At 40.0% G+C, this 14,600-nt stretch overlaps 2 protein-coding genes across 2 annotated transcripts; one reads left to right on the forward strand and one right to left on the reverse strand.

Moving 5' to 3' along the window:
- Positions 1–6,849: 6,849 nt before the first annotated feature.
- LOC103707290 (norfluorocurarine synthase 2-like) lies at positions 6,850–10,241 on the forward strand. Its single transcript, XM_008791719.5, has 4 exons — positions 6,850–7,345; positions 8,182–8,319; positions 8,400–8,769; positions 9,344–10,241. The coding sequence occupies exons 1-3, from the start codon at positions 6,953–6,955 to the stop codon at positions 8,679–8,681; spliced, it is 813 nt and encodes a 270-aa protein (XP_008789941.1). The 5' UTR covers positions 6,850–6,952; the 3' UTR covers positions 8,682–8,769; positions 9,344–10,241.
- Positions 10,242–10,348: 107 nt separating this feature from the next.
- Positions 10,349–12,937, reverse strand: LOC103707289 (Photosystem II reaction center PsbP family protein). The gene is made up of 3 exons (XM_008791718.5): positions 12,592–12,937; positions 11,032–11,257; positions 10,349–10,926 (listed from the first exon to the last, which is right to left on the reverse strand). Exons 1-3 carry the CDS (start codon positions 12,884–12,886, stop codon positions 10,611–10,613), a joined length of 837 nt encoding a protein of 278 aa, XP_008789940.2. The 5' UTR covers positions 12,887–12,937; the 3' UTR covers positions 10,349–10,610.
- Between the last annotated feature and the right edge of the window lie 1,663 nt (positions 12,938–14,600).

Below are 14,600 nucleotides of genomic sequence, written 5' to 3' on the forward strand. Positions count from 1 at the left end.
CAACTCTTTTTGTAAAACCTAGGTGATGAGATGCATATATAACATAGTTATATGTTTATGATGAAAAATATATTTGCAAATTTGTTGAACATCTATTCTACTATATCACATGCACTATGGTGCTCGCATTGCATGAGATATTCATGATGCCAGCATCTCTATATTTATTATTACTTACCGCATTCAATTCTAGCTATTTCCACACCTCCTTATCGACCTGAACAACAAATACTTATCCCCTCCACCCCTTTTGGCATTATTAATGAAATATCCTTAACTATTTTACAAAAAATGGAACGAAATGAGATTGGATTGTCCCTTACTTGGGCAAGAGCTTTAACATAGTTGAGAAATTTACTACTAAAGAGTCTAACTACCTAAGAATATTTCGTAAAGTGCTAATAAGGTTTAGGTGATAAATTTAAATCGTTAATTAACATTAGTCCAAAATTGATCTGAGTTTTGGTTTTGAAGAATCCAATCGGTTGGGAAAGGGAAGTTAGGAGAGCAAGGTGTTGCGAATGGCTTGTAAAGAGCTAATATATCTTTGGCCGATTAATTGAGATTAGCCTGAAGTCAAGTAGTTTTATATTCTGAAGAGTACAATCGATTAGTTTAGAGAAGGGAAGCTAGGACAGTGAGGTATCCAAAATACAGTGTTGCAGGAGTTAAGAAGAGATAAAAAAAAATAAAGGAAGGTTTAGTTCGCAAGATATATGCATCCTCTTTTTCCCAAAATTATCTATGTATAAATAATTATATATAATGTGGATTCGAATGCTAACTCAAATCATTGGCCGAGCACGAGATGACAACTCTTGGAGTAGTTCCTTTGAAGATGCACACAATTTTCAGCTGGACCTAAAATTTGTTTCCAAGTAGTTAAGAAAAAATTGGCCCGAGCTATATATAGATTCCATCAGGCAGAAACAGGACCCATAAGAAAGTCCAATCTTAAGTAATTCAGATCAAAGTTTTAAATCATAAAGATAGAAGTGACTCGGTTTCTTCTTGAAATGAGACATTTTATTGTCCGGCGACATCTTATAGATATCCTCGGTGTCTCTTTTTTTTTATTATTTTTTCTTTCTTTTCTCCCTTCATTTTTTTCCTTCTATCCTCCTTATCTTTTTTTTTCTTATCTTGCTCTTTTTTTCGTTTTTGCCTCTCTTCCTTCTTTCCTTGCATTCTTTTCTTTTTCTTCACCATCCATTTATTTCTTTCCTTTTTTTCCTTTTATTTTTCTTTCATTTTTTTTATTTTTATTTTTTCTCTCTCTCTTTCTTCTTCTTAGATGGGTTTTAGAGTTCTCACCTCATCCCGATCTTATTTTAGATGGAAGGGTAGGATGCCCTTCACGTATGGGTCGATCAAAATCCAACATTTAGATGTTAGGATGAACAAATTATTGTACACCGTTGATTTTTATCCCTCTATTTCATTACTTGTTAGACTTTCACTCTAATGCCATCCTTTCAGCGGTGTCGATGCGGTCTATCAAGCAGCTTTTCCGAAACTTCATCTGGAGAAGGCACAGTGGCAGAGGTGACGTCCACTTGTTAGCTTGGGATGTAGTATGCCAATTGACCAGGTATGAAGGGTTAGGGGTGTCATCACTAGTGACGAGGCGGGATGCCCTCGCGGCATGACATTAGCTAGATTCTTATTAGAACCAGACAACATGTGGTCTTCATTACTGAGGGCCAAGTATGGCACCTTGTCGATCAGAGTTCGTGTCGGACACCACCATTCACCTATTTGGAGGGAGATATGCGCGAGAGCTTTACTGGTGCTCCCGGCAATCGGGTGGGCCATTGGTGATAGGTGATCCATCGATGTATTGGAGAACAACTGGGTGACCGGGCTGCCGATCAGTCGATTGCCGACCATGATAGATATGGATAGATTAGCTGGACATAGGGTCAGTGACCTGCTTGTACCCGAAGAGGGACGGTGGAAGGAGGGATTTGTTCAGGAGGCCTTTAGAGAGCAGTTGGCAGAGAGAATTTTGGCACTACCCATTCTAGCTCGGGAGGAGTTAAAAAGATTGGTCTGGGTGCCCACAGGACGATCGAGGGTGTGTGCGGGTGATCTTCATGCACTGGTTAGCAGGGGGCCAGCTCGGTAGATCGATGGAGGATAGATTTGGAGGTTGCAGATTCACCCTCACGTGGCGTTATTCATCTGAAAATTAGCTTGGGGCTGCCTACCGACCAGAAGTTTGTTAGTCCGACGAGGTGTACGGACCACTCCATGCTGTGATGTGTGCACGGATATCGAGGAGACCGCCTGCCACGTCCTTATTTGGTGCCCCGGGGCTAAGCAGATTTGGAGGGGGTCACCTGTTCCCCTTCCATCGTCGCAGGAGACAGTACTGAATTTGATACACCTATTGAGGGATTCCATGCGGAGCCCTAGCACTGTTGAGACAGTGATCATGAAAGCATATCTGGCCTATCACATATGGTTGGCCAGGAATGCCTACTTGTTTGAGTGCAGGAGATCGTCTCCGAGGACAGTAGTGGATATAGCCTTGATTCATGCTGCGGAGGTCTCCTCGGTTACCGCATGTATTCTTTTGGAATGGTCACGAACATCTGGGGTACCCTGTCCGCTATCACAACACCTTGATTTGCCCTCTTTTCTTGGGTGCCCCCACCTATTGGGCATCTCAAAGTGAATTTCGATGGTGGTATGTCCGGAGATGGTGTATTTGGAGGTGTGGGCTTTGTAATTAGAGACCATTTCGGCAGACTGATTGCAACTGGAGGTCGGCGCACCCCCGAACTGACTGTTGTTGGGGCAGAGTTTCGGGCAGCCTGAGAGAGTATCTCTTATGCGAGGCGGGTACTTAGTATCGATAGTGTGTGCCTGGAGGGGGACTCCTCTACGGTGATTGATTGGATTCGGAGAGTGAACAGGTACGAAGATGGTCACCCGTTAATCCGCAAGATCCATAGATTGGCCTGGGAGTTGGGCACCTTTCAGGCAGCTCACGTGTTTTGGAAGGCGAACAAAGCAGCAGACTGGATTGCCTCTTTTATTACCTAGCACTCCGAAGACTTCATCTAGACGATTGTAGCAGATATATCCTCTTTCTTGTACTCTTTACTTTTTTTTGATTTTGCAAGCTGTACCCATGTTAGAGCTATATGAAATGCCATTTTTACCCAAAAGAAAAAAAAATTGTTGGATTTCCAAAATCTATTGTCGCATCCATCAGAGTACCTCCTACAAACTAAACTTTGTGGTGATGGGAGTAATCCATTCGCTTAAAAAAAATCCTCCGGCTAGTGGGACCAAAGAATTAGTGCTATTTATGAAAATTAATGGAATACGGTGGGTTTATTGAATCATAAATTATCACGCTACCATGAAGCTAACTTGAGAAATTTCATGGGTATTATTCAACAAAATAAAAGTGATGCTATCAGCCTAACTCTAGCAGCAAAATTTTTCATCTTACGGTTCTTAGATGGAAGCCAAGAGATTTAGGTGAACAAAAATCCTTTATCATGCGCATTAGAAGAGATCATATGGAGCCGTATTTTTTTTTTTACCACATATCCTATTGCATCCATCTTAAAATGGAAACCTAAGGGTCAAAGTGGGATGAGACTTCATCTTGACTTATAAATAGAAAAAAAGAAAGAAATACATAAATCATCATCCATGAGGCCACTCATATCCCTCTCTTCTTCCTCGTTGAGTTGTTCTTTTCTCTCCGTTCGGCTGTAAGGCCTCTCTCCTCTTTACCGAGTCTATGTCTTCTCTTTTAAAATATAGAGTTCCTTTTTTTCTATGGCTACGAACTATATTCATCAATACACAGTATATGGCCAGATGATACATTTTTAACAAATTAATTATCCAATGACTCATATATACCTCCAGGCAAATTGATACACAACTTCTAGAATATTGTGCCCGCTGGTATACGGTACATGTTCAGGTATTATAGACTCGACAAGTTTTTTATACATACTTTAAGCTTCTTTGATATATACTCAATAGCAACCTAATACGCACTTTCAAGCAAATCGATATATATCTAGGTAAATTAATACATAGTTCTCAAAATATCATCTTCACCAGTATACATTACAAGTCCAAATAATACACGCTTGACCAGTTTTCGATACATAGTTTAAGCTTTTTTAATACATAATCAGCAGCAATCCAATATATACCTCTAAATAAATAGATATACAGTTTATAGAATATGGTGCTAACTATTATACAGTCAATGGCTATATGATATACACTGGGACATAAACTCTCATAAGGAAGAAAATTTGGAGAAGGAGAAAGAGATTCTGGGAGAAGTAGGAAGGCTTCATGGACGGATAGAAAGGAAATGATGGCTTCACAAGGTAGAATTGTAGAAGAAAGGGATACAGGCAGACGATCGCAATTACGAATTTTCTTTTTATTTTATTTTAGTCAAAGGGCGGGCATACATCGTTAGGAGCCCTACTCCAAATTGGTTCTTCGTTTCCCACTTTAAGTTGGATGCATCATTTAACAACATATTAGATTATTATAACGTACAAATGCCCTTCTCCATCACCAATCATTCATGCCTTGTTCACCCATTGATAGGACAGAGGGTAGGTGGTGTCAGTCTGAGGTGGGCTCAAGTATTACTCATCCAATCACCAACTTTCATAAAGAGTCTAGTAAATTGAGCATTAATACGATGGTGATCTGTATTCCTCTAAGAAATAATCTTTAATATTCTTTTAATATGATTTTATGGCATAATACTTCAATTCTCCCTTGACATGCTGCAAGGCCAAAATTTTTGGCATTAAATTGCAGCTAGAAAATCCCTGCGGCTCTCCATTCTCAGTTTCGGAATTGCAGCTGATGAGTCCTTAAAAGCAGAGCCGGAAAAATGGGTGGTAACCCGGCGGAAAGCACTGCCGTGGCAGCTGTAGATAGAGAGATGGCTCGGCCGGGCCCGGCTGCTATTTCCCCGAAATCAAAGGATGGCAGCATCAAAACGCTGCTGCTGGGGGCCACCCGGTTACTGCCTTGCATCAGCTCCCTGCTCCCCAAGGACACAGTCCTTTTATTGTAGCTCTCTTAGTTGATAGATGTGCTCTTTGGTTGTTTCGTTTGGTGTTTTAAAGAGCAAGAATGGAGGATCTGAAAAGAAGGGAGAAGTGCTCATTATAAATAAATGGTTATAAATGAATGGAGCCCAGAAGAAATTGGAACTTTCTCTTATGACAATTATTTATAAAGATTACTTTTGAAACCTAATAATCCTTTTTCGCGTGTGGGCGCACGTGCACATGCAGAGAGATGAAACATGACAAAACTTCATCCAATAATTATTGACTTTTTTTTTTTTTTTCTAGACCGGATGATTCATACAATATATATACGGACGTACCTAATAAAATCGAAAAATAAAATATCACAAAGTTTCCGAAGCAGTTCTCCATTCTCTGTCCATAGGGTGCTACCGGCATTCAAATAACATCTTTAGCGGGAACTTCAAATTTTACTTATAGTTATTTTTTAACAACATGCACGCATCGTGCTTGCAGAAGAATTAAGCCTTTGGAACCTCAAAAAGTAATGCTTCCCTCTTTTTCCAAAGCAATAGAACTTTGAACATAGAAGAGAGGAACAGCAATTTGTTGCCTAGACGTGACACTACAAAAGTAGAAGCAACTGCAGCAGCAACTTTAGTTTGCAGTTGTGTTCTTGGTGCAATAGATGCTTATGGAGAATGAGATTGCTTAGTGGTCTTTAGAATCTAGATAGATGAGCTTATCTTCAGTAGAAAGCTTCTAAATCTTTACCAAATATTCCGTCTCCTTCCAAGAAACTATATGGCTCGGATGTATCGATTCATGACATCAATTTTAAGTACAATTAATGAGATGCTGCCCAATTAAGCCATCAATCCCTCTGTGCTATCCTGGTGCTCATGGGACATATTGTTGCATCCCATGGTTCAGCTTGTGCTTGTGAATTACAAAAGTTGTGCCGTGCCACTTGCATGAGGAATTGGTGCGGTGGTTGAAGGGCATCCATATAGCATTTCCTCATTGAAAAGGACGGCCACCAAACAACGACCAACCCTCGACTCAATTCGTTATTGTGCATGAAACATGTTGGATATCAAAGTATAAAAACTTTTCTTTAATGGGTTAGCCCAACATATGAAATTTCTAATAATGAAGTTAAACAGCGTGGAGACAGAGTTCGAACTCAGAACCTCTGTTCTAATACCATGTTAAAATTAAATCACTATTTGTTCCAAAAATTTAAACTAATAAGTTGAGATAGATTTATTTATCTATTTTATATTTTCTTACATATGTATTAGCCTCCAAATGGATGCCCTGGATGGCCTACATAAGAAAAAAGAATCATCTCATCACTCTTGCCGCAAGTATATGCTAGAGATGAAATATTGATATGATAACATCACATGTTTTTTGTCGTTTCATTTTAGAGACATGACATTCTAAGTAGCAGGTGATTGAGATGACCTGCATATAGACGGTGAAGACACAAGATTTCTAGCTAGCCAAACCTTTTCTAATTATATATACGTGGGGGGACCACGCGTGCGCACACAAACACGTACATACTCAGAGAGAGAGAGAGCACGGTGGGAACAAAGCTTTGATTTCACTGGAGTGACCCAGGTTCGAAACGCGCAAGCGTCGATTAAATGCGGGGACCGAATACCCTCCGTCTGGTTTGTCTGGTGGAGTTGCTATCTAGTCTGCCGGTTGCTTAAGTAGTGCTGGTGTGACGTACTCACACGTGCAGCTTCCCACGGGTGGGAAGGTATGACGAAGAGGAGGTCCAGTGGAAGTTGCTACGCGGATGAGATTCTCCTCACCCCCTCTTCCTTTCTTTTAACAGAGAGAGAGAGAGAGAGAGAGAGAGAGAGAGAGGACACATGACCTAAAGACCAGTACAGATGGGTGCAAGAGGGGAGGAGGAGATGGAGGAAGAGATTAAGAAGCACTTCATCCTTGTTCATGGGATCGGGCATGGGGCATGGTGCTGGTACAAGCTTGCCACTTTGCTGACTTCGGCTGGCCACAGAGTAACCGCGCTCGATCTTGGTGCCAGCGGGGTGCACCCCAAGCAACTTGACGAGCTCCGGTCGTTTACCGACTACTGCGAGCCATTGATGGAGACAATGGCCTCGATCCCACCGGATGATAGGGTGATCCTCGTCAGCCATAGCTTCGGTGGACTAAGCATTGCTCTTGCCATGGAAAAATTCCCGGAGAAGATCTCCGTCGCCGTCTTCGCCACCGGAGTGATGCCAAGCACCACCACTCCTGTGTCCGACATTGTAAAAGAGGTACTAATAGTCCTTTGTTGTAAGATAGAAATATTGGAATGGATTCGCTTCGTAAAAAGAAAGATGTTAATAAGAAATTAACCAACCATTTATTACTCTATCATGGAAGCATCCTTGATAAAAATCCTCTAAATGTAGAGAAGAAAAGAAAGTGGCTGATTTAATCCAAATCTACTTGTTATAATATGCTAATGATCTATAAATCTTACATATTTAGTCTTTGTTAATCTTAAGGGATTGGTAACTGATCAAGTAGGTATCGTACTAGGAACAAAGAAAGGGAAAGCAAAAGGAAGGGAAAAAAAATGTTGTTTTCTATTTTTTTTTTAAAAAAAATGATGCTGCCTTTGTTCCTGATAAATATTAATTACAAGCATATTTATATCTTGTAGTGGTGCATGTCTGGCAATTCAAAGTAATGTTCATATTCATTTCAAATATATAATGGAAGAAAAGAAAATTTTATGTTTGAGATAATAGAAGGAATCCTGGTAATACCAACATAAATTCATACCAGCAGAAGCTTGACCCAAGCGGTTGGTACCCTTCTTTATTTGGAATAATTTCAGATTTTGATTCCCAAGTGCAGAGAGAGAGAGAGAGAGAGAGAGAGAGAGAGAGAGAGAGAGAGAGAGAGAGGATAATGTCTTGCTTGAGTCGTTTGATCACCAATGAATGTAAGATCTAAAGAAAATTCGAACTGAACTATCCAAAACTTTTGGGTCTTTGAGCAATGCAGTGAACTCTCTAATTATCCTAGAGTTGATAACTAAATTTAAAAACACTGTGAAGCACAAAGGAACCAGAATCTCTAATTACTTCTCCATTATTTCTAGTTCTACAGGACGCATCCACTTGAGGCGTACATGGATTCCAAAGTTATGATCAGCACAGACCCCAAGAATAGTTCAAGTCTTCTTCATTTTGGTCCCAAATATATGCAGTCCAGGATGTATCAGCTCACTGCACCAGAGGTAAGGATCTAAAAAATTTCCAACCATGTATTTCTTCCATTTTTTAACCTTCGATCTCCCTATAATCATATGGTTTGCAGGATTTCATGCTAGCAACTATGTTAGTAAGACCAGGTAGTCTGTTCCTCGATGATCTAACAACAGAAGTCAAGATCACAGAAGAAAATTTTGGGTCTTTGAGTCGAGTGTACATCGTCTGCAAGGATGATAAGTCCATGACACAGGATTTCCAACGTTGGATGATCAAACGAAGCCCAGGGACGGAGGTGAAGGAGATCGGAGGTGCCGATCATATGGTCATGCTTTCAAAGACCAAAGAGCTGTACAGTGTCCTCCTAGACATTGCTGAGGAGCGCCACTGAGACACTCTCCTGTGGTTAGGAGTAAAGTGTGGTTCCATGTTGAGCTACTTGCAATAAAGGAGAGCGACATCCACAAAAAAAAACAAAGGTACATTTTGACAAACAGTCACTTAAACCCGTGCATAAGAAAAAGAGGCTAATGACCAGCCTTTTTTTCTTCTCCTTCTTCTTCTTTTCCTTTTTTTTTTTTTTTTTTTTTTTTTTTTCCTTCTGCGGCGGGTTCTTCATATAGTGCATGTACGAATACACGCAATAAAATCAAATAATACTAGCTCGCAAAGTGCATGTGGCAACTCTCCTCCCCTTTAATTCACTGTTCGCTCACGTACCACATCACTAAAAAAACTCCTAAACAAGTGAATCAGGTTGTATAAAAAATGAGGAAGAACTTTTTATTAATCAATAAGTTCTCAAAAAAAAATCCAGGATAGTAACAAATGAATACTTTGTGGTTTGCTTCTACTCTGGTTTGGCACCATGGTGGATGAGTTGGTTTGATATATATCTCTTCTTTGTAAACTTGCGCGTCTTAAGGTTTAAGACCTGTTTCTTCTTAAAACAGCTCAAAATTGGTTACTTTAGTATGTTAATTGTCCTTTTTTTTTTTTGAAGTATAGCATTAATTGTGATACATTGTTGATTGGGATTGCCTTGGAAAACAGGTGAACAGCAGATCCAAGATGGCGGCGCGCAGAAAGTCAAAAGATGACCAAACTGACGGCAGACTAATCTTGTGTCATCTTGCAATTATCTGAACTTTATGTACTATTAGTATTCATATGGTGTAATTATCTGCCCCAGAACTTTGTGGAAACAAAAAGCTTTAGTCTCCGTTTGACTGTTAAAAAAAATTAAAAGGCAAAAAATAAATCAACGGAAAAAAAGGGAGAAAGATAAGTTTGAAATGTGAAAATTGCAAACAAGGCGGTCTACATGCGCAATGTTATTTTCCCTCGAATTTACTATTGGATTCAGTAAAAGTTAATATCTTATAGTATGTACTGATTAGATTATATAAGCATGCATTGGAGAGAGAAAGAGTTCGAATATTTGGAGATGCATCATCCAAAGCTTGAAGCTATAAGCTTAAGTAGATTCTTATCCAGCTTTCTTTTTCCTCGCTTTTTCACCAAACCAAACAAAGCCCTAGAAGAAAAAAATTCTCCCTGTTAAATCTCTCCAATCTTATGTATAGCTCAATGTTGATATCCTAAAAGTGGTAGAAACTACACAGATTTGTTGATCATGTAGTAGATTTCATGCCTTTTAGGGAAAAAAAAGAGAGGGAGGGAGATCCATCCTCACAATAATTATCCAGATCTAGATTTTTATGGATGCACTACTTTATGTTCGAGTGATCTTGATATGAACCAACCAAACTTATACTTCATTAAGTGATCATTAAATATATCAGCTAACCAAATGCATGGTATCATGCTATGTTCTTAGTCCAGGGAACAAATATCCCAAGAAAAGATTTTAGCTAATTAATGCACTCTTCCTTAGATGACTGAAACAATTCTAGACTCTCTCTCAGCCTTCTACTCTTTAGAAACAATTAATGTCTATAGGAATTGAAATTCTTATATATCAAGCAAACGGGAGCATATTTTTCACAACAAACTCTGATTAAAAATTCACAATGCGACAGGAGGCTTCTCAAATGCAAAACCAGCATATATTCCATTGTGCTAGTGGATATATATATCCCTTGCAAGTGGAATACAAATGTGCCTTTAAATACTGAAACAGACTACTGATAATAATTGTGGGAGGACCATGGTCATGATATCCTAACCACTTGATAATGGTAGAGAGAAAGCTAACAAGAAGCTAAATCCTAACCTATTTTATCAAAGAACAAAATCCTGTCATGACACATATTGGAACATATTACTGGTTAAAGGATCACCTGCAATGCTTCACTGTTTATGCTTCAGTGAGATTGAAAGAATCTGCAATCTTGTAAAACTTTTCCCTGACCTTTGGCCAAGTCGACTCCGGTGCCTGAGCATTTAAAGTGAAGAGCTTGCCACTGCATGCAGTACATACAGCAACATTATGCCGGCGAAGGGAAGGGCCCTCCACTCTAAACTCCAGCTTGTAGTAATTCACCTTCTTCAATGGATCTTCCCTCTTAGTTGCATCTATCAGAGACGCCGTTACATCGGTCCCTCTTCTGGTTCCAGAAATCCTCCTTAGCACCGTCTCTCCAACCTCCCTTGGGCCACCAAAAGCTTCAATCCTGTGAAGGCACAAGCACCAAATCTATATATATAACCAAATGGCTTGACTCCTATAGTCTTTTAATCCTTTAATGGTGAGCTTGGCTTGAGCAAAATTAACATACGAGAAATCACGAGGAACAGGAGAGACGATGACGCTGACGTTAAGCTCGCCATTGGATCCTGGAGGCCCGAAGGCTACCACAGGCTCGCTGAGGCTGCGAGGAGACTGTGGGGGTGGCCTCCCATTGCTTAATGGTGGGGGATCTAAGGTTCTCTGAGCCTCAGCTTTGTCCACAACTCTATTGAGCAGTGTCCGGTCCCCAACCCAGCCTGCTGGATATATAAATTCTGCACAAATTTGACAGTTTTGAGACCCAAAAAAGCTTAAGAATCCTAAGTTGGCATACTATATTGTACATATAGGCCAGATTTAATATCTAGTATAGTCGATTACACAATAATCTGGTGACCCAACATAATAATCCATGATTTTACCTAAAAACACTACCTGGAAAGTATTATTTGGATTCCTTGATCTTGTATAAATATCCAAAAATATACCCAGTGAATAATCGATGTGGAATTAAACACACACACGCACGGTCCTCACATACTCCCCCAGTTTTAAACCTTGATGTCCTCGTTAGGTTAAGGGTTCAAATTTATTCAAATCTAATCACAAGCACCACGATCGGCCCATGGTCGGGTCCAATAAATCCATGCTATAGTATCTCCTAATCTACATAAGTTATAAGTCGGATGTGATACCATTTGTAACAACGCAGGACCTCACTCAAAAAGGCTGGCCAAAAGGTATTACTTAGATTTTTTTGATCTTGTATAAGTACCAAAGATCTACACGGTGAATAATCAATGTAGAACTAAACATATGCCTATATGGATCTTCACACCCAATCCCTTATTTGGGTCAGTCTGCAATCTAGGACTAGAGTTCTAAGACTGCAGTTGTTGTTAAGTAATGAAGTTAAGTAAGGTGATTCTAGAGTGTGAATCTCATTTTATAGACCAATAACAAGGTAGCTCATCACCATGCCATTCTAAGAGGTTGACAGAGCATTTCATTCCAGAATAACAATACTTGTAACAAGTTTTAAAAGAATAGAAATATTATAAGAAATGATATTTTGGGCAAAATTATTAAGAAATCAATAGAAAAGGGATCAATGATGTACCTGAGGATTTAACAAAACTTGCTTGTGCTGGGCATAACTATTGCAAAGCAGAATTACCATAATTTATTCATGGAATAAAACTTTCATTTTTTTTCTTTTTTTTTTTAATGCAACCAAACACCCCTTAACATAACGTTATTCCATATATTATATACATAAAAAAATAATAAGATTAACCTTATTTTAAAAAAAAAAGAGTTAGGAAGGAGATAACCAACCCCTCAACCAAACTATCCAAGTCCAGAATATTATTTTGATTACTAAAGTCTGTGAGGACCTCTACCCCAACTTACAGACCTTCAAAGATACATGTCTAATGCATCTAGTTGCGAAGCAAAGAGATATCATCACTAAGTTCACAAGATATGAATAACTTATAAAATTACCATTCAACAGATATAACTATTCTTATTTAATTTAATTTTATTTTATTTCATATTCTCGGCCCCAACAAAAAAAGAGGAGGTGACAAGGGAAACTGGGAGTCACCGAAGCCATAGTTGGGAGCGAGGCAGCGAGTAAAGCCCTGGACAGGGTAGAGGACGTCGAGCTTGAGGCTCCGGCCGAAGTCCGGGAAGAGGCCGAGGAGGAAGCTGGTGACCCCTCCGAAGTTGGCCCCCACCGCCACCAGCGACGCCGTCCCCACGCCGGCCAGAAGCCGCCTCCGGAACACCGCGGCCAAAGGAGCAAAGTCCTCCGCCGGGGATGATTTCCCTCCGGCGGAGCAGCGAATTTGATGAGTGGGAATAGAGGAGGAGGAAAAGACTCCGGCCCGGAGAGCCATCTTTTTCTTCCTCTCTTTTGTCCTTCTGGAGCCTCAGCCGAGAAATGGCCGGAATTGAGTGGAAGACGGAGTCTCGTTAAGTTATCCCGCGTGAATTCTTTAGCTGGCAATGCTCCGCACGCTCCGTAACGCCATTGTAACGAAAACAACCGTCACTATTTGTTTAGCTAACTTTTGGCCGGTCCAACATTGTTACTAGTGCTTACAATACTATATTATTACAACATTAGATCCGATTCACAGTGAAAACGTCCGCTTATTTACGCTGAACATTGTAATAAAATAATAATCAAGTACTAGTTGTTCTGAAAAAGAAAGCCCCTGACCTGTTATAATATAATAGTAGATGTCTTGAACCATATATGTTGTCCGCCACAAGATGATAGCTCAGTTGGAACAGGATGTTTGCTTCCAACCAAGTGGTTCTAGATTGAAAACGCGCGGGCGTCGATTAAATTTGGAGACCGCATACCCCACACCCGGACACAGGGTCTGAAAATGCTACTGATCGGCTGGTATCAAGGTAGCGCCAGGATGACGTACTCATCCGTAAGGAGGTTGCCACGTAGGTGGAGCCGCCCACGAGGTGGGAATGGCATGAGAAATATAAGTATGCCTCTACCTCCGAGGGGATAGGGGGGTGCTTTCTACCCGTATCAGACATAACCCGGTGGAAGAGGGGTCCAGTGTGGGGTTGCTATGCGAGGAAGGTCTCCCCACCACATCAATACCTAGGCTCACGCCGGTGACCTGAAGTCTCTGAAGGAGTGTGGTGAGAAACCGGTGGCATCAAAGACCTTCCTGATCTTCTGCAACAATGTACAATGGATGGCAGTAGCAATTTAAATTGACTAACGTGACCAATTTTCACTGGGTCAGTCTATGGCTAACATGGTAAATTAAGTCTACCGATAAATTGACCATTAATAAAGGAAGCCTTTACCACTATTTGCTCTTGATGCAATAAATATACTTCTTTTTCTTTCTCCACCGCCAACAAACCAATAAACCAACATGAGTTAAGAGAGCCCCTCTTCCTCTTCTTAGTAGTTGTTAACTAATATGTTAAAGATATTGTTTCTTTTTATTGTGATAATAAAAGTGCTAACATAAAATTTGATGTTATACATAATAACAAAGCATTTTGAAGATCAATTCATTTGTTATCAATCCGCTACTATAATCTTATTAGAGAAAAAATTATAGATGGAGAAGTTAATCCGATTCCAATCTCCATAAAAGATGAACCATCAATATTTTTACCGAAAGATTAGAACAATTTAAAGTTTTGCACATCAAGCTTGATATTGTTAGTATAGGGTTCACACGACGGTGAATGTCGAAGTCAATTGCGAATTCCTAAAACACTAAATAATTTTTCTTTTCTCTTGGACAAATAATTTAGTTTATATTGTTCTGGTATAAGTTAGTTAAAGTGAGACTTGGGCTCAATATATGCGTATTGTTCTGGTGAGAGGCATACACTGAGTGGCCTGACGCTTTTTTTTCTTTTTTTGAAAAAAAAAAGAGGATGAGTGTCAAGATTTGATGGGAGATGGGGCAGGTGCGGCTGGGCGTTGGGATGAGATCGAAGAAGCAGGATGACGTGGCGGGCGGGAGTCAACACCGGGTTGACCATTAGCCGCCAGACGCCCAGACCATTAACGCACTTCCTCTTCTTTCTTCCCTGCAGGCTGCAGCAAATCAATAAACA

This window comes from Phoenix dactylifera, chromosome 17 (assembly GCF_051530095.1).
Source record: "Phoenix dactylifera cultivar Ajwa chromosome 17, Ajwa_hap1_PhDact_Kaust_v1.1, whole genome shotgun sequence".
NCBI lineage: Eukaryota > Viridiplantae > Streptophyta > Magnoliopsida > Arecales > Arecaceae > Phoenix > Phoenix dactylifera.

Coding starts and splice junctions, on each gene's coding strand:
- LOC103707289 (XM_008791718.5), bottom strand. CDS start 12,886: ATGGCTCTCCGGGCCGGAGTCTTTTCCTCCTCCTCTATTCCCACTCAT. Junction 11,258..12,591: donor CGCTCCCAACTATGGCTTCG/GTGACTCCCAGT, acceptor AAATTTGTGCAG/AATTTATATATCCAGCAGGC. Junction 10,927..11,031: donor CCTGTTCCTCGTGATTTCTC/GTATGTTAATTT, acceptor GTGCCTTCACAG/GATTGAAGCTTTTGGTGGCC.
- LOC103707290 (XM_008791719.5), top strand. CDS start 6,953: ATGGGTGCAAGAGGGGAGGAGGAGATGGAGGAAGAGATTAAGAAGCAC. Junction 7,346..8,181: donor TGTCCGACATTGTAAAAGAG/GTACTAATAGTC, acceptor CATTATTTCTAG/TTCTACAGGACGCATCCACT. Junction 8,320..8,399: donor ATCAGCTCACTGCACCAGAG/GTAAGGATCTAA, acceptor TATGGTTTGCAG/GATTTCATGCTAGCAACTAT.